Source organism: Anopheles coustani, chromosome X, assembly GCF_943734705.1.
Source record: "Anopheles coustani chromosome X, idAnoCousDA_361_x.2, whole genome shotgun sequence".
NCBI lineage: Eukaryota > Metazoa > Arthropoda > Insecta > Diptera > Culicidae > Anopheles > Anopheles coustani.
In genome coordinates, this window is record NC_071290.1 from 12,610,444 (window position 1) to 12,628,566 (window position 18,123).

Below are 18,123 nucleotides of genomic sequence, written 5' to 3' on the forward strand. Positions count from 1 at the left end.
TATTTGCCATCATCATCTAAGCAGGCAGTTATCCAAAACACGTGTATCAAGGTGCAGTTGCTTGTTCGTTTATTTACTAGCTCACTCATTTCGCGCATCACAGACCACCGAGCGCATCACAGACACAAATATGAGCGATTGAATTAGGAAAAAAAAATTTAAGTGCTGTAGCTTTTAAGCGTTGTTTATCGTATGCGTTGAAAAATTGTAATAGTTTTCTTCTAGCTAAGTAACCAATTAAGGTAGTAAACTTCCTACGTACTCCTAATAATAAAGGGTGTGCGTTGCGTGTCAACCTTATCTAAACGCTCACGACGGGGTTGAGTTCGAAACAGTGCAAAAGGCTTGATATGTTGTTCAACACTCTAGGATACGCTTAGTAAAATGGAAAAATAGTGTCCATCAAGAGAGAAGATGTTTAACTTAATTGAGCGAACCGGTATACCACTTTTCACTAACCACTTTGGATTGAGAAGGCACATAAGATTGATTGAAGACACCCACCGGGAGCATTTTGGTGGTTCGTTTCCGGCTTGATTGTGAGTTTCAATGCAGTGCCAGCCGTTTACCCCCGGCGATCCGAAGGGTGTAATTGAGATCTAGCTTAGCTCAACCGCATACTTGCTGTTCCAGTCGCGCTCGAAAAGCGCCTGCAGCTCCTGGATGATGGTGCCGTCGGTTTCGAACGACCCCATCACCATTCCGATGCCGGCCGTGTCGATGAAGTAATCGCCGGACCAGTTGGACGTCCCAATGTAGGCGGTATTATCCGTCACCATGTACTTGTTGTGGTTGACGCGACCGAACGGGATTTTCTTCTGATCGTCCGTGGCCGGTACGACGAACCGCCGAATCTGGATGTCCACCCCGCTGAGTGCATTCGAGAGCGCCTCCAGCGAGTGGAGGAAGTAGTCCTCCGAGGGCCGCGAATGATCCCACAGCGAAATAAGCAACCGCAATGACACCTTCCGCTCGATGGCGGCCTTTCGCAACGCGTCGTCTATGTACGGCCAATATCTGCGAGAAGAAAATGTAATGAAATGGTTGCTTGTGGGGTGGATGTGTGTTTTTGATTTAAACATACTGCGTTTTACGGGAATAGAGAGTCAGCGGGAAATAGTCCATCACAGAGATATGAATGAATCGGTTCGCCTTGCCGATGACATCGAGAATGGCAGCTAGATCGTCCGTGCGCCCATCAGGGGACAGCATTGGAGGTGAGCTCTGTGGACGCAAAGATAACAAAAGAGAAAAGACTCCGTATTAGATTCATGTGTTTTTATCGAGTAAAAATTTACTTACCGAAAAGTAGGTGTTTAGCACGTGTTCTCCGTTGAACTGCACCTTTGCGGGGGCGCTCAGGTTATAATTAGCCGCGTACTGCTTGGGCCACTTCGGAGGTACACGCGCATCCGGTACACCCATGTCCCAATAGACGTCGAATATCTTCGCCAAATCCTGCGCCAGACAGGAGCAATTACGAGCGAGCACGCCCAGCTCCTTGACTTGCGTCAGCGACCGCCAGTCCATGTTGGCGCTTCCGAGATAGAAGTGCTTCCGGTCGACGAGCCACACCTTCGTGTGCAGCACACCGCCCCCAAAAAGGCGAGGAAAATCGACCGAGCGCACGTTAGCAGCACCCTGCTTAGCCAGCAGGTCCGTGTCCAGGTTGGGCGAAACGGACGTTGGCGCGCTTTGGGCAATCTTCACTCGCAACTTACGCTCCGTACCGGCTAGGAACAGCTGACGGAAAATCGTTTCGCCTTCCCGCGCCGAACTGTGATTGTACACATCCGCTCCCTTCAACGTCCAGTAGAACGAACCGATCTCAATCGTTTCCTCCGCCATCGCTATTAGTGCCATCCACGCGTCGAAGGTAGAGCGAAAGGAAACGCTGCCATCCGGGTAGGTCAAGCCCTCCGGAATGCTCTCGGCCAGCTGAATCGTACACTCATCCGGGCACTTGGTGCGCACCTGCTGACCCAGCCCGGTCCGGCTCGATTCTCCGCCGGTCCGATCACCGTGGTCGATCAACGGCAACAGCACAACCAGCACAATCAGCACCAGTATGATCGATATTGGAATACAGGAAGACCAGCCATTCTGGGCCCACCGGCTGTCACGGTACTCCGAGCGCAACGCCTTGCTCTGATCCCACAGCTCGAAATCATCGTCTGGCCCGTTGGCAACCGGAGCCTCGTACCCGCCCGCTTTCGCACCTTCAACACCTTTGTCCAGGGCCGGACTCTGGCTGCGACCGAGTGGGATTTGTATTTTCATCCTCAACCAGCTCGTCACGACTGAACGACGTACAAACTAACAACTAAAAGAGAGCTGCACCCTTGGCCAGCAAAGAATCATTTCACTTGAAAATCGCTCCTTTGAAACTGGCCATATGCCAGAATATAGCACGAAGTCCTTCGAATATGTTTATTCACCTGGTGCCAGATTGCTATCGTACCAGCATGAAGGACCAAACAGTTACACACGCATACCTTACAGTATGGCCGCCGCGTCGCAACGAATTTGTTAACTATTTGCAACTAAATAAACAACTCACAATGATGTTTTTTCTATAAATAATGATTTTTCCTCCCAGATAAAGCAGCGATAATATGTTTACGTTTTATTGTATCCACACAGCACTGCGTACAGATAATAGAACAACAAAGCGAGGGTGTAACCCCTTCGGAAACGGCAAGCTACATATAAAGAGCCTTTTTATAACCAAACACGTTCACACCGGGTTTTAATCAGGACTCGTTATCACTACACTCACTGAGTTAAATGCTAGCTCCCGCTAATTTTATGATTGCCCTTTCTTTTCAGATTCAAATTTATTGTTTTAACAAAGGAATGTTATTTAAGCACTCGCTTATTCCCCTAATAATTTTGCTAGCCTTTCGAAAAATCCTTCAACCATATTGGGAACCTTCAAAAGACAACGTTATGATTTAAACGTACAAATATTGTCAATAAAGCACTCGTGAACAAAACCAGAACGCAATCTTCGAAAAGAATACCGCCCAACAGCTGTAGAAGAATTTTCTTTGAAAACGAAGTAAAACAACGAACGCATTAATAATGCATCTATTTATTGATAGGCAGAAATGCAATTCCCAGCTTCGGCGGTACGATATTGACGAAAGCCTCATCGTTGGAATCAGCTTTGCGTACCAGGAGGCGCACAGTTCGCCCAGCGGAATTGTCCAGAATAGTCTTAACTTGCTGCATAGATTTGAAGTTGCTAGCCGAAAGGGAACCCATTTGCAAAATTTGATCGCCGGCTTTAAGACCCTGAAATATTTGCAACAGCGATTAGTAACATGTAGCGCTATCAGCGATTCCTGTAATCTTACCGCCTGATCAGCACCAAGGCCAGGAACGACTGTTTGCACTGTAATGAACGGCAATCGTATTTTTGCTGAGTTCGATTCACTTACATCCATCGGCTCGTGGTGCTGTTGGTTGTGCTGCGGAGTGTTATGCGATTGCACTGTTTTTTCCTTCTGCTGTTTGTGAAATGCCCCTAATGCCGTGTGGATTTGTTCGTATAATGCACTTCTTTCGTTTTGCAAACAAATTATATCGCGTCTTGCATGACGAACTGCTGCCACATCAATATCGTTACGCGGGTAGCCCTCATTGTCCACCAAAGGTTCCTTCATACCAATCTTATTCTGTGGGGAAAAAGACGAATGCAAAATTAACAATGCCGGTATTTCAACCACTAATTCTAAAACCGTACCGCTTCAAGAATCTTGCCTAGATCATTGATTTTTCGGTCCAACTTATCCTTTTCTCGAATCATTTCTAATAATTCCTCTCGTGGTAAATCGTTTCCGTTGAAAGGCATCATTACTAAAACTGTAGAGTAAATCTAGGGCTGAAACGAGAAAGATAAATGCAAGAAAGTAGATGATGTCTCAAGTAATGCAGTATGTTTTGTTGCGTATACTTACCACAAAAATAGGACCTTAAAACGCCGCAGGAACGAATAATTTAACTAAACTATTTTGAGGCACGATATCGACTCAGCAAATTCTCATTTGTTGTTTACTAGAAGTAAACGTAGAGATACCACCTTTGAGCAGGATCGGACTTTCAAACTCGACTCCTTTTATTTGAATTTTGGGTATTTGCTGTTTTAAAGCATCTTTGATAGCGATGTGGTGTTTTTACCAGACGGACATTCATTTAGATTACATGTTAGTAGAATTTTCTGTTAAAAAAATGCTTCAAGGACATTTTCTGCAAAGAGGGCCTATTCAGGACGAAAATATATCTCCATCTATAAAGGAATGCCCAATCCGTGATTCTATCGATGATTGAAGCTATCATTGGGTCAGGCAGTACAAAACCACTGTGCTTAAACATTGTGAGTGGGGGTAAACATTTATAACTTCCTTTTAGGTACATACTTCGAAATTAGAAAGGTTTTTTTTTCAAAATCACGGAGCAAATTCAACGATGGAATCTTTTGCCGGTCAACATCTGGCGTGCTGTCATTCGGTCTTCCCTACGATTCATAGAGTGCAGGTTGAGTAAAATAAAATTGTCTTGACAGAAACATCAGTACGAATGCATCTATTCACATTGTACTATGAAAAATATTCGAGAATAGTATATTTTATTCGAAAATTAAAAGCTTATCAATCAAAGATATATAAAATTTCCATTCTAAAAAATGACAGCATAGTTTACTCTTGCTCAACCTTCGCTTGAGCGAATCTTGATCAGACTGCCTACTACTGAACCAAAACAGACAGCGAGCACTGTCAGTTCTTTCCGGTTCAAACGCTGCGTCCTCCAGCAGGGTAGCCGCATAACCAAACAGATCGCGGTAGGAATAGTACGCGTTTCTAAGTCGTGTCTCGTAGTGTCTAGGTGACTCCCGGCATTACTTCCGTAAATCGTCGAACCAGCTTAAGTAAGCAACGTAGAATATAATATTTCCGTTCTGGTTCAAATAGTTCATGCCTATTTGTTTGTTACTTGTGTCGTCCGTGGAATATACGGTGCCCTTTAACGATTGGCTAAGTTGGTTGATTGTGTTTTCTAAAAGTATCGCAACAGAAACATACGGTTCAACCAGGAACGTTGCAGCATTATGTCGGTTTGCTTACCGTGTTTTCAACAAATGTATGGAATAGAGAAGCTCTACCATTTTGGACCAGTTGAAAAGAAACAACATCGTTCTGTACATGTTTTGGCAAGTTGATGCCACCAAACCCGACACCGTTGTCGATAGTTAGCGATTCCTTTCCGTTCCATTTGAAACCGTAGACAAAACGTAACGGACACTAGAAATCGGATAAATTGAGGTGATAATTGGATCCCTCGTCGAGATAGGGATGTTGCAACGATCAGTTTCTTTCTCCGTTTATGCATAGAATGCACAGTATCAAGTCCATTTAAACAGTGTCACTTAGTTACTCGCTCACATTCACTCGTTCCCACCTTTGTTTTGTCCTACAGAAACACCAACGCACAGTGAATCCGTTTATCGTACTCGGTCATCGTATGCACGGTGCAAACGATATCCCACTGCAGCTGCACACCTTGCATACTAACAGCTCGCGTCACGCTTCGGACACGTTCCAACGGCTTCTGGTGGCATCCCTGGCGTCAACGGCTCTCAATAAACAAACCCCCGATCAACCCGACTGCAAGTGCACGCCACCGGTGGCTTAAATCGCTGGTAGGGAACGGAGTTGACAAACCGGCAACCGCCGCCGGCATGTCGATCAACAGCTGGCACAGTCGGCGGGAGCGTGGGCTTCCGCCGCGCTTCGGCGACATGGACAACATCTATCGCAACGTCTACGCCGGGCTGCAGTACGATCCCACCGGGAGCAGCGCGATAAATTCGCCGTCCGCCGGCCAACCCAACAACGGTGCCGTCTACAGTCTAGAATTTTCACCATCCGGGTGAGTGGTCAATGAGTAAAGGTTGCAAAATTTGTTTACAGATAGGCCACATTGGTAGCAGTTAGGTTTAGAAAAGGCAGGCTCCATGCGCCAGCAACCATTGCCGGTTCCGATAAGGGTACCATCGGCTCAATCGGATGAAATGTAGCGGTGGGTGAATAGGCAAAGGTCGTCTTGGAGAGGGAGGGAGGTCGTTCGTTCCGGTGGATGAGTTCTCCTACGCTCTGTAGCCACTTCCCTCCGGTTGGTGTATATACGATCGCTAGGTGCTCTCGAGGCTATCCGATCGCTGCTGTTCCGTGCCGTTAGGTCCACTTGTCACGTCCGGCTTCCGCTATTCTGGTTGCCTAGCAAAACTCGACATCCGAGTCGCAACTTTTTATAACAATATCTCCCACCAGACGACGCCTGTAAGTTCCATTAAATTACGCGTTGACGCAGAATCATTGGTGGATCTGACAAAAGAACCGCACGCTGGTGTAAGCCCGGAGCTCCAATAGCGTCCACACGAGTGAAATCACCGTCTGACCAGAGTGACCAGACGGCAGAAAAGAAAAAAAGAGCAGGCTTGCCTTCCGAGCCCTTCGTTCGTCGGGTCCGAGTACTTCCTCGTTCGGTGACGTAAAAGTTAAAACCACCAAACGTGCCGAAAAAACCCATATTTTTTCCTCACTTTTTGTGGTCGTAGGCGCCGCATTTTTACCCACCACCTTGCCACCCCCCGTCATCTCACGCAGCCGTAGCAAAAAGTCGCCGCACTTAGGAGCACTACCGCCGCCGTCTTCGGAAGCCTTGCTGTTCACCGGCGGTTAGGTCGTGTCTTTACGTTTGAACCATTTCTTGGTTAACGACACTTGCCACCCGCGGCGAATGGATTTTCTCGTGTGCGCGCGACGCTTGTTTTCCTAGTTCCGGGCCGTGCCGTGTCTTGTGCGCCTCGCAGAAGATGTAAACGATTTTTATGCCGCTGAGGAGGTCTACGGACCGTCATCTCATAGTGGTCTACTGGAAGGGTACTCTTTGGGGCGTGGCATCAACAACCAACAAAATCATTTGAACTATCCAAATGTTACCAAATGGGTAGTTAATTAATAAACAACATTGTTATGTGCGTATTATGTTTGCGTGCTTGTCGAATGATACGCTAATTTTAATATGATTCAAATATTATTTTGAACTGTAACAAGCCACTTATACCATGCTCTGGTTGGTTGGTGTTTATTGAAAAACAAATTCTGTGTAACTTATGTACTATTAGGTTTATAGTTCATACTTCTTCGGCCGAACCGGAAACCTCTACGGCTTCTTTAAATTTATTATGCAGAAACAATGTTCGCCATTCCGTTTTATGATTTTCATAATGATTTTGATATAAAGAGTCATGTAAAAGATCAATGTTATATTGTGACCATCATGCCTGTTTTCCGTATTTGCTATCCATCAGAACAAGTTTACTTCCAATAATATTTTAGAATATATTTTTTATCTCAACTGTCGTTTTCGTCTGCTTGTATACATTGGGTGTTTTCCGGTGGTGTTTATTATAATAAGCTTTCACTTTCATGGAGTTCACAGAATTCAGAAATGATTATTTTTTAATTCGTTTCGGAACTTCAACGGGACGGTAAGAAATATCTAGTCCCCGGTCCTACCGTGCGCTGGATTTGTTTGCCTCGAAGAAAGTACCTCCGGGCTGCTGCTGTTGTTACTATGGGGCGAAACATGATCATTTACCAATCATTTCCAGGCGGTTCCCCCCGTGCGCGAAGTAGGTTGTTGCATCAACTTTCAATTTCCTTTGCACCAATCCCAGTTCGGCTCGTGGCCGCCACGGGCGTAAATTTGAACACGAAAGGTCAGCCAGTTTGGCGCGTGCGGATAGGAACACGGTGATAAAAAAGGGCTCCCCTCGGAGCCTATTTTAGATTGTCGCCTTATAACCTGTCACAAAGTCTGGAGTGCGCGCATGCCCCGGAAATAGCGCCGAGACTCCCGAGATGTGTGTTTCCCCACGCAGAGTTTGGCGAACTTCTTGAGGCACGTGTACAGGCCGTCGGTTGGTTACGTTGACACTCTCCAACCTGTCCTGTACGACTTCGTCATTCGTTTGTGTATCTTTAATCGTTGAGTTTAAGCTTCTTTGTAGTTGTTGTAGTCGCTGCTGCAGCGACGCTGCACGCGCCTCAAGCCCGCCGCTGGAACCGGTTGATCATGAAACGAATTTACCCACCGACACAAGGTGACCGAGTTTGGGAGCACGTGCAGCGAAGCGAGCGGCGATCAGATCAAGAAGTACGTGCGAAGGGGGGGCGGGTAAGGCCAGCGAAGAAGCGGTGCTGGCAAAGTTCAAGTTGAAGTTTGCTGAAGTCACCCTCGCCGCCACACAGCGACCAAGCAGCGCCTGCTGCTTATAACGGCTTGTCATGCTCTTATTTCGGCCCGGGTCCGTATGATACGTTTTAAGGTATCACATCAGAGAAGGGGCGAATGACGATCGTGCACTAGATCCGATCAGATTGGAGCATGGGGACGAAGGGCAACGGATAAGCTTTAGTCGCTTTGATTTTGTTCAAAATTACCTTAATGGACAGAGGCTGTCTTAGAGCTAATGACGCAATGGATACTGAAAGTATAGCTCCTCTAGGTAATGTAGTTTATGAAAATCACTGTCTGGTTGTGAAATAATCTGATACATTTGCTCCAATAGTGTTCGGGATAACTTGTCCAACAATATTGGTTCAAGCCTCCGATTTTTGCCTTTTTTCTAAATGGGTTAGAAATATTTGTAGTGTGATTTATAACATTCTTCAATTCGCTTACATTTAGTTGATTTCATTTTTGCTTGTCGAAAATAAATAATAATCTAATACACTTCCTTCGATGCTGTGTGGATTTGTTTCTTGTCCCCCAATGATGGTACTTTTATTCCTCTGACTTTTCCCTTTTCCTTCCAGTTTTCCTTTTTAAACTGGTTTTTAAGGATTATAAAAATACAATTTTGCGTTTCATGCGCCATCTTAAAACAGCTTCGAAATATGTTCAGTGCATTTATTCTTCTCTTCAACATACATACAATGTCGATTTCGTTTCACAACCCATTCGTTCTCCTTTTGATCTATTTCTCAGTGACTTAGAAATATTTGAAATGTGTTTGATGGTTTAATTTATTTTTTATTTTTGAGCTTCATAAATAAATAATGATCTAATACATTTCCTTCTTATAAGGGTTATAAAAACACAACTTTTCGTTTCATGCACTATGCTAAAATAGTTGCAAAATATGTTAAGTGCATGTTTTCTTTTCTGTTTAATACTTACCATTTATTTTAGTTTTGTACCCGTTCGATTTTCCTTGGTCCTTTCCATTAGATTCTATACCCCACATGGTTATTTTTACGACAAAGTTCTGTGACTTGCAGTTTTGAACCGAGAAACACATTGTTGGAGCACTTTGAAACAGTTAGGAAGCCTCATTCAAACGTGCACGCGTTTTAAAAAGAAAACTTTAAAAGCAAAGCGAACCGATGCTCTTAGCGGTACAACGTGTTTTATTTCTATTCGCTCAAACTTCCGTGGCAAAATTCCTTCGCTAGAACATATTATAAAAGACAAACTTCTACCCTTCTGGTACGCGTTAGCGGGTGTGGATAGTTATTATTATTATTTGAAAATAAAAACGACTCTCACGTGTCCATCCGTTTGCGTGGCCAACAAGTTTTCCCAGCAAGAGCCTTCTTCGTCAAAGTGTAAACACGTGCTTTCGGTACTATTTCTGACCCGGCATTTGATGTAATAACGGGCACAGTGTCACTACCGGGCAGTCTAATACAACAGTGGGCATTACTGCTTACCGCTTGTGTGTTTTTTTTAAACAAACAGCTCGCAACTGTTTAGCTTCATTCGGTAAAATGTTAATAGAGCGACCAGTGTATATATATATATATATATATTCACAAACTTTAAAATGATTAATCGAATGAGTGTTTTGTAAGACAACATGTTCCTAAAAATAATTAATGTCCACGTTTACTGTTTACAGTCATTACCAACATTGTTCATTGGCAGTTAAAATGTGTCATAAAGGAAGAAAATCAATCACCCTGTTCAGATGGACCAGTATAATGAATATCGATATCAACCTGGCCAGTTATTGGCGTTTTTAAAAGCTCCAGGGTGGTCTGGAACCTGGCGAGACGGAATCCCCGCGACGATAAGTATCGGCGGACCGGTTGATCATCGCTGGTTTGGCGTACCGCACGACTGGCTCCGGTCTGTGCGATGCGTGGCCATGCAGTCGCGCAGCACTAGTAGCCATGACCATAACCTGCTCGGATGCCCAGACCTCCAAGGTCCAGCCGGCCAAGCGGTGGCAGCGGCTCGAATTGATTCCGGCTTCGCCGACCGGCACCGCCGACGTCTGGCAAATGTAGGGCAGCCGATCGTCTTATCGAGCCGACTGCCCGCGCAAAGGTTGCAACAAGCACCGAAGAAGTGGTGGCGCCACTACGCCAGAAACACAGAGCCGTCGAAAAGGAAGGCACGCAAGTAGGCATTCATAACAAAGAGGAAAAAAAGCGGTCCCACGCGAGCATAAAGGGTGTACAAGCTGCAGAAGTGTTGCCATTATGCTTCACATCTTCACCGCCACCTCCACGGTTGTTTACAGCCCTCCCCTCGTCGACGATCGCTGATTATGCGCGATGTTTACATTTGCATTCGACAAGGGCAAGAATGAATGGCGGATTTTGACCACCAAACCGGCACACACTAACATTACAATTTTCTCCTTGTAGCGATCGCTGCAAATGCATGATTCCTCCAAACAAATGCTGAACACACACACAACATGTTGCCAACCAAATTCCCACGAAACCCCCCACCCCCATATCGGTCGGGTGGATGTAAACAATTTGTACGAAGAGAAGACGACAAAACATCTGCACACCACATGTTGCTAATCGAGAGATACTTGTGAAATCAGTCCCTTTGAGGGTGGGCGAAATTATTGGATTATAACGTGTGTTGCTAACTCCTGATTAGCCTTCCAATGCCAGTACGTTGTTTTAGTTCTTCCATTTTTCCCAAAAAGAACTGAACTGTAAGGTAATGCGAGGCAAGATGCATTCCTTAAGCGAGCAACATCAATTTCTTGCAGTCCATTGAATGTCCCAAATTTTCACAGAAAACCGATCCTCCTTTTTATTATCAAAAAACAATAACACGACGTTAAAATGTTCATTTTCCAATTGAGCTATCTATCGTTATTTTATATATACTATGTCAAGAAGTTCAATTAAATGTACTACTAATTTGAAATAGACTAAATCTCTTGTTTTGTTACAATTAAATGTACACCATATGTTTTAATATGGGTTATTTAAAATTAACAATTTGGGAGTTGTGAATGCAGAATACATACAACCTTGAGTAAATTTAGTGCATTTCAATATCTTTAGTGAAAAAAAAACCTAACATTTCCAGCAGGGCGTTCTGCCCTTGCTTCAATTTGGTTCAATTGCATTGATTTGCATTGATATATGAATAATACTTTCCAAACACATAAGAACGTGTTTTTAAAACAAAAGCTCTCGAAAAAAACGATGCGAAACGAATGTAGAAACAAAACGTGCGACAAAAAAAAACTGCCCGAGCCAGGCTCAAGCAATACGAATTCCATCCGTTTGCGCAATATTTTATTTTAACATTTAAAAAAGTTTAAAATAACGCAAGGAAATCTTTCCTGATATGCCTGTTTACCTAATTAATTTTATTCTATTTTAATTGATTTTATGTTGACTTGAAAAACGAATTTCAAAAAAATGCATAACATGATTCTGATGTTGTTGTTTACTATGGAATTGTTTATTATCGCTGCTCTGCTTATTTTTCCTGCTCTGTCACAACTGAACATGTTTGTTTTTTTGTGTTGTTGTTGTTTCCCACCGTGTATTACGATTATCGTTTTACATTCTTCGCATGTTTGTTTGTTCGACGCTCGGTTCGTAGCTGTCGGTATGGGGACCTTGGCCACTCGTGTGTCAACCAACTGTTGTTGATTTTTTTAAATTACTTGTTTATCTTATAATATTTTGTATTTAACAACTTTTCTTTCTAAAGTGCCCATCTTTGATTCTCTTTCTTCCAGAGCAATGTTGGCTGCAGCGTGTGAAAACAAATGCTTCGCGCTGTACGACCCGCAGAACGCCAAACGCATACATACGGTCAGAGGGATGCACGGTGCGAGTGTCAACTGCTTGAAGTAAAAATATGCGCATGCAAAAACCCAACCGTTAGCGGTGTAACAAACGTGTAGCTAACATCACGCATCATTGGTTGCAGGTTCATCAACGAGCACACGGCCGTCACCAGCTCGGACGACCACCTGATCCGCCTGTGGGACTTGCGCAACACGCAAACCAACCTGCGTACCCTCCGTGGCCACGTCGGCTCCGTGAAGGGGCTCGAGTACTCGCGCCGGGACGGCGTGCTCATCTCGTCCGGGCTCGACGGCGTTTGCTACGGTTGGGAGCTGAACAGTCTCACCGAGCACGGCTGCCTCTACCGGCGTCTGCTGCACGTGCCCGGCATGTTGCGCTGCCGCCTATCGCCGGACGACAACCGGCTGGTCGTGGCCACCACCAACGGCTTCATGATGCTCATCAACAACCTCAACCTGACCACCCTCGCCGAAGACACCGCGGGATTTAATGTAAGTGGCAGGGTGTAACACTGCCTGCCAACGTGGTCCTTACCGAAATTCTTCCTGCCGCCTGTATATTTTCCCCGGTATAAACCGTTTCTTCTACCTACTCCTAAACAGCCCAGCCTGTACCGGCTGATGCAGTTGAACAGCGAGATGATCCCGGCCGCACTACCCTACTACTCGGTGTTCAGCCATACGCGCAACAACATGGCCCTCATTGTCGACTTTCACAAGAAAGACGAAGTGGACGTGATAAACGGGCTCACGGTAAGGCATGCTAATATGCTACTACTTGCTACAGCTTTTTCCTTGCTCTCACACCGTAATCTCAAAGCACTACGTGTATGTTAACGACCTTGCATGGAAAGCAATCATTACGTTATGGTTGGTGTAACACCGGAACATTTTATATGCTAAAAAGCCTTAAACGATTACATTAATTTGATTCATTTCTCACTTGGGTTCTCAATGCAGCACTATTTGCACTATTTGGTTTCTCGATTGAAGTTCGATTGAGTTGGCTGTTGTTTGGTACAATTGCTATTGTATACTACAAATGCAAATTTAGTTTTAGTCTGTTAATTTTAAGAACAAGCTGGACTAGGTATAGGTAATAGTTTCATAAAGTAAGTTACATCAAGCGGTTTTTTATTCGTCTATGCATCTATGAATGTAAAAGAAAATTTCCAACTATTACCAATGGATATAGACCCTTTAAACGGTTTTGAAATCCAAGCAAACTTCATCCCCTTTTACTTTAAAGCCGTTGTGTCGCCTTCTCGGCACCCAATGGCACAGTTCCGCACTGGGACGACCAACGATTGACCCACTAACCCTGGCTTATAGCCGCCGTAATAGCCGATTATAGCCCGGGCTACGCTTTATTACGCGTTTTTGGGTATCTACCCTGTTTTCGTTCGTTTCCTTCGCATTGCTGGCTCGTTTGTCGGTGCTTTTTTTATCGCCTCTATCGCGCCATTTGTGACAGCTAGTGAGCTATTGGTTTTTCTTGTGGTAGATGTGTTTTTATTGGTACACTTCATATTGAATGAACCACTCAAATTGATTAGCTTATTACACAACCGCTTAGTGTCTCCTTAAGTTTTGGTTTGTTTCGCCGCTTTCGGCGATTTCGGTTCCGATCGCTTTTGGCTTGCGGAAGTGCGGAACTACTCGAACCGGAACGAGTCCCCGCGTGAAGGTTCCGATTACGACGCCGCCCGGCTATTCCGGTGACGAAGACAGCATGGATCGGCCGTACTCAACTGCTTAGGAGGTGACAGAAAGGGAAATGAAAAACGCTGCACATAAATAGGGTGGAAGGAAATCAACAAACGATAAATGAAAGCGGAAATTGATCTATTTTTTTATATCTGTTATATACCATTTCCTTTAACGCTTTCAACCGAATGGTTTGGTTTAAGAAAATATGTTCGTTCATTTTTTAGACGTCCGCAGACGTTTTATTAATTTGTCACAACAAACATTGTTTGTCAATGAACAGGTTAATAGTTTTGTTTCAAAGCCTATATAGGGATTTCGCTTCGTTTATTTTTGTTAACTAAAAACGTTACATTATTTGTACAAAAACAACGTTGTTCTAAGGCAAGAATGTTCGGTAAATCAATAGGAAACATTCCCAACCGTAGGTGTTGGCCGAAAAGCTGACACCAAGCCATCCCCCCGTCGTGAATAGCACCCGCTTGATGAAACTTACACGGTCGATTTAGTGCGCGGTCGAGTGAAACCAGCGCCAGAGGGTGATGGAGAAGATTGGTAAAGCCGCGCGAAACATAACACCCACTCATCTGCTTCCTATCGCCGGAGGACGGGAAATGCTCGCACACAGTTTGTGTTTGTTGTCCTTGGCATTGGTTCCGACTGCCGAAGCCGACAAGCTCCGGTATAAAGTCGCACCGGTAAGCCACCGGATGCAGGGGTTCATTGCAAGAAACTATGTGTACCCACGATCGCAATATGGGTGCTTATTTACCGTGGAATGAGAGCCAAAACACCTTTCCACTACTTCTCAAACTTGTGCAAAGTGGTGTTAATGTGATGAGGTTCTTCTCACCGCGATAAAGAAGTCATAGAGAAGGAAAGCACTATACAATCAATTATCTTTTTTTAAATAACACAGATTTTGAATGTCTAGTTAGTCTAGTCTAGTAGTTCATGCGATGCTACTAAGTGCAACTACTAACCTGCAACTAACATTGTCATTGATTGATACTTAATAACCACCAGTGAAAGCTGCCCGTTCATAAAGTAATTGGTTGCTTTAATTAAAAACAAAATAGAAGGATTCGGATAGTTAACATTAAACTATCCCCAGGACTTATCTCGCAGCTTTGTCATCTGCCATGAATTGTTAGTTGCATGACAGCCGATGGCCGAAAAAAATGTGATTGGTTTTTTGTATAAAGCACTAACATTTTCTTAGGGATCGGATAAAATCAGTTGGGGGGCTGGAGTTTGCCGACCCCTGCCCCTAGTTTGATGTTGATTAAACGCCATTAACAGTATTTGTATGCGGATTAATATTCTCCCATTGATTTGTTTTGGAGCATGTGGAAGAGTTTGTTAGAAGTGTAGAAATTCTGTTTTACTGCCGTTAGCCGCCACGATGCTATTTATATATTTACTATAATTGTCCATTTACGTTCCTTGCACCTAGATACACCCGAAAGGATGGTGCGCCTTGAGCCGTTATGTGACCTTCGACAACAAGGAGGTAGGTTAGCCCGCGGTCTGGTGTAGTTAGGTTGCTTAAAAGTATTTCATTGCTTACCTTTCTCTTTCGCCAGTGGTCTACCGTGCACGACATCCGGAACAAACCGCTGGACGTGGATGGTAACGGCGAGCCGGATGAGTTCGATGCGGCGGCGCTGCGAGCGGACGATGAGGTGATGGAAACGATGTCGTTTCAGCAAAGCAAACGCGACGGCACCAGTACCATCCCCGACGTTGTGATCGATGACAGCTTCGCGACGTATCAGCTGGGCATCGTTTCCAGCAAGCCCTCTCACACGGATCGGTTCACGCAAACGCGAATGAACGTGTGCCTGTGCGCGTCTACCTCGTCCATCCGGGCGCTCGGCAAGCTACCGCCGGCGGAAACCGCCCCATCGTCGAGCACCGTGACACGGCGGAGTGTCAAAGTGTGCGCGGTTGAGGGGGGAGTGGACATGCAGACCAACACCAGCCTAACCATCCCGCCCAACGGTACCGATCGGTGCCTGTGCTTCCAGAGTGTCGCAAGTCCCGTGTCCGGGTTGCGATCGGGTAGGGTGGGGGTTCCGGGGTCGTCAGACGCACCGGGCGGTAACATGCAGGCGCCCCTAGGTACGATCCGTACCAACGTCAGGGCTGTGGTAAGCCTCGAGCCGATACCCGGACCGAGCCGCGCCACTGCTAGCGCTTCGCAGCCATCGGTTGCTCTGCGGCGTACTACTAATGCATCGGCTCCGGGAGCTACGGCTGGGACGAGTCGAACAAGGGGCACGGCGAGCAGCTCTGGAAACGTTGGTCAACAGTCGATGCCGGGCCCGAGTGGTATTAGCAGCGCGGCGGGACAAGCCAGAGCGTCGACCCAGACGGCCGGAACGAGTCGGACCAGAGCCACCGCAAACTCCCGGAACGCGGGTGAAGAACCGATGCCGTCGAGTAGCGCTGCAGTACACTCCAAGACGGTGCCTTCGGCAGCTACGGCCGTGCCCGGTCGAGTCAAAGCCACCGTCACCGATGCGTCGACCGCTGGTCCGAGCGGGAGTAACGCAGGACCATCCAAACTGGTACCTCAGGGGAGCCCTCAGCCCGGGCCTAGCCGTATCCGGGCCCCCGCTTTAGCTGTAAATTCGGGTCAACAAGAACCGATGCCGGGTCCTAGTCGTAGTAACCACACCATTGTATCGGCTCCGGAACCGGTGGCCGGACCGAGTCGAACCAGAGCCACCGGGAACTCTAGTAGTAGCGCGCTCGATGCACAATCAATGCCCGGGCCTAGTCGCATCCGACCCCAACCGGGTCCCAGTGCCACTATTACGTCTGCCCAAGCAGGACCCATGCCCGGACCGAGCCGAATTAGGCCCACTGGAAACGCTGCGTCCAGCACGTCGGCTCCCCAACCGGTGGCCGGACCTAGTCGCATACGCGAAGTGACGCCACCGAATCGAATCATCCAGCCCGGTGCTTTCGTTGGCATGCAGGGAACGTCCCCGCCGTTCGATCTCATCGCACAGGTCATTGTCTCGTCGCAAGAACCCGGTACTAATCGCATCGTGACACGCACAAGCCCACCCGTGATCCTACTGGACAGCATCGCTCAACTCGTCGCATCCGGGCGCTACGGTGTTTCGATCGATGCACCGGCCGACGCCTCTCCGGAACTGGCACCGTCCGGTCCGCGCGTCATCACCGTCCGGGAGGTGATTGCCGGCATAGAGCGCATGTCCGACAGCGACGAGATACCGCTCAGTTCCCCGCAACGCCAGCCACCTTCCGTGCCCGCTCCGGGGACACCGAACGCCTACGCCACCGCTCCACCGCCCCGGTTGCCCGGGCGGGAGGCAGGTGGTGCTCCCGCTTCCCTCCGCCAACCGCGCCCGGACGTGTGGGTCGGTCAGATGACGCTGCGGGAGCGCAAGATGGCGGCCGGGCGGCGCCTCAGTCAGCTGCGCGGCGTCAACTCCGGCATCAACCAGCAGGCGGGCACCTCCGTGCGCCAAGGCAAGATAGCGCGCAACGATCCGCGCCTGCTGTTCTACACCGAGGAGTCGCTGCACTGTCCGCGCTACTTCATCGAGCCGTCCTTCTCGCCGGACGGTCGCGTCATCTGCTCGCCCTACAGTGGCGGCGCTCGCCTGCTGATGTTCAACGAGCAGTGCGCCGAACCGCAGTACGCGGCCGAATCCATCCCCAAGCCGCTCTACGAGCTCAAGTTCCTCGGGCCGCAACCGCGCTTCGTCGTATGCAGCCAGTTCAGCCCTCGCATGCCGCTCGTCGTCACCGGGTGCCTCGACGGGGAAGTCCTGTTCCACCCGACGGTACTCTAATTGTATTATAGTTTTTCTTAATTATTACCGAACCTATTATTATCAATGTTACGGATACGTCGTTTGTATGTAGCTGTAACTCAGATTAATTTGTAATTCAAAGAGATGTGCAATGAACCAATTGCAGCCAATTTAGGTCTCGTATGCCTCAATGGGAGAAACCCTCTTCCACCCGACGTTTCTCCAATCGATGAATTGTATCATATTTGATCATAATAATTTTAATACGTGCTATTAGATTACTGTTACGAATATGTCGTTTGTATGTACTTCAAATTCAGACTAATTTGTGCTTTAACCAGACGTGCAATCAGCATTTGGCAGACTAAAATATACAGTAAAACCGTACTAAATAAATTAAAAGTGCTGAGCGACGTTTGTTGTATGTAATTTTAGTATCGATCGTTTATTCGTTTCGACAAGCAGCGGGAGTCG

General features: G+C 46.6%; 3 protein-coding genes across 5 annotated transcripts; 1 reads left to right on the forward strand and 2 right to left on the reverse strand.

Moving 5' to 3' along the window:
• Nucleotides 1–46: 46 nt before the first annotated feature.
• LOC131269181 (5'-3' exonuclease PLD3-like) lies at nucleotides 47–2,637 on the reverse strand. 3 transcript variants are annotated; one of them, XM_058271515.1, is made up of 4 exons: nucleotides 2,501–2,637; nucleotides 1,303–2,334; nucleotides 1,085–1,224; nucleotides 47–1,017 (listed from the first exon to the last, which is right to left on the reverse strand). In XM_058271515.1, exons 2-4 carry the CDS (start codon nucleotides 2,278–2,280, stop codon nucleotides 600–602), a joined length of 1,536 nt encoding a protein of 511 aa, XP_058127498.1. In that variant the 5' UTR covers nucleotides 2,281–2,334; nucleotides 2,501–2,637; the 3' UTR covers nucleotides 47–599. The 3 variants fall into 3 exon arrangements, with proteins under 3 accessions (XP_058127498.1, XP_058127497.1, XP_058127496.1); XM_058271514.1 differs by having other exon boundaries at nucleotides 2,439–2,629; XM_058271513.1 differs by having other exon boundaries at nucleotides 1,303–2,629.
• A 445-nt stretch (nucleotides 2,638–3,082) lies between these two features.
• Nucleotides 3,083–4,049, reverse strand: LOC131269182 (probable 26S proteasome non-ATPase regulatory subunit 9). Its single transcript, XM_058271516.1, has 4 exons — nucleotides 3,963–4,049; nucleotides 3,749–3,886; nucleotides 3,360–3,680; nucleotides 3,083–3,297 (listed from the first exon to the last, which is right to left on the reverse strand). The coding sequence occupies exons 2-4, from the start codon at nucleotides 3,857–3,859 to the stop codon at nucleotides 3,091–3,093; spliced, it is 639 nt and encodes a 212-aa protein (XP_058127499.1). The 5' UTR covers nucleotides 3,860–3,886; nucleotides 3,963–4,049; the 3' UTR covers nucleotides 3,083–3,090.
• Nucleotides 4,050–5,725: 1,676 nt separating this feature from the next.
• On the forward strand, nucleotides 5,726–18,049 carry LOC131269175 (uncharacterized). The gene is made up of 6 exons (XM_058271504.1): nucleotides 5,726–5,931; nucleotides 12,077–12,190; nucleotides 12,271–12,640; nucleotides 12,752–12,901; nucleotides 15,312–15,368; nucleotides 15,442–18,049. Exons 1-6 carry the CDS (start codon nucleotides 5,741–5,743, stop codon nucleotides 17,686–17,688), a joined length of 3,129 nt encoding a protein of 1,042 aa, XP_058127487.1. The 5' UTR covers nucleotides 5,726–5,740; the 3' UTR covers nucleotides 17,689–18,049.
• Nucleotides 18,050–18,123: the final 74 nt, after the last annotated feature.

Bases quoted from the DNA above. Each gene is read 5' to 3' on its own strand.
- LOC131269181 (XM_058271515.1), bottom strand. From the start codon at position 2,280: ATGAAAATACAAATCCCACTCGGTCGCAGCCAGAGTCCGGCCCTGGAC. The intron at 1,225-1,302 runs GTAAGTAAATTT...TTGCGTCCACAG, and splicing joins TGCTAAACACCTACTTTTCG to AGCTCACCTCCAATGCTGTC. The intron at 1,018-1,084 runs GTATGTTTAAAT...TTCTTCTCGCAG, and splicing joins CTCTATTCCCGTAAAACGCA to ATATTGGCCGTACATAGACG.
- LOC131269182 (XM_058271516.1), bottom strand. From the start codon at position 3,859: ATGATGCCTTTCAACGGAAACGATTTACCACGAGAGGAATTATTAGAA. The intron at 3,681-3,748 runs GTACGGTTTTAG...TTTTCCCCACAG, and splicing joins TAGGCAAGATTCTTGAAGCG to AATAAGATTGGTATGAAGGA. The intron at 3,298-3,359 runs GTAAGATTACAG...CAAATATTTCAG, and splicing joins GCCTTGGTGCTGATCAGGCG to GGTCTTAAAGCCGGCGATCA.
- LOC131269175 (XM_058271504.1), top strand. From the start codon at position 5,741: ATGTCGATCAACAGCTGGCACAGTCGGCGGGAGCGTGGGCTTCCGCCG. The intron at 12,191-12,270 runs GTAAAAATATGC...CATTGGTTGCAG, and splicing joins GCGAGTGTCAACTGCTTGAA to GTTCATCAACGAGCACACGG. The intron at 12,902-15,311 runs GTAAGGCATGCT...CCTTGCACCTAG, and splicing joins ACGTGATAAACGGGCTCACG to ATACACCCGAAAGGATGGTG.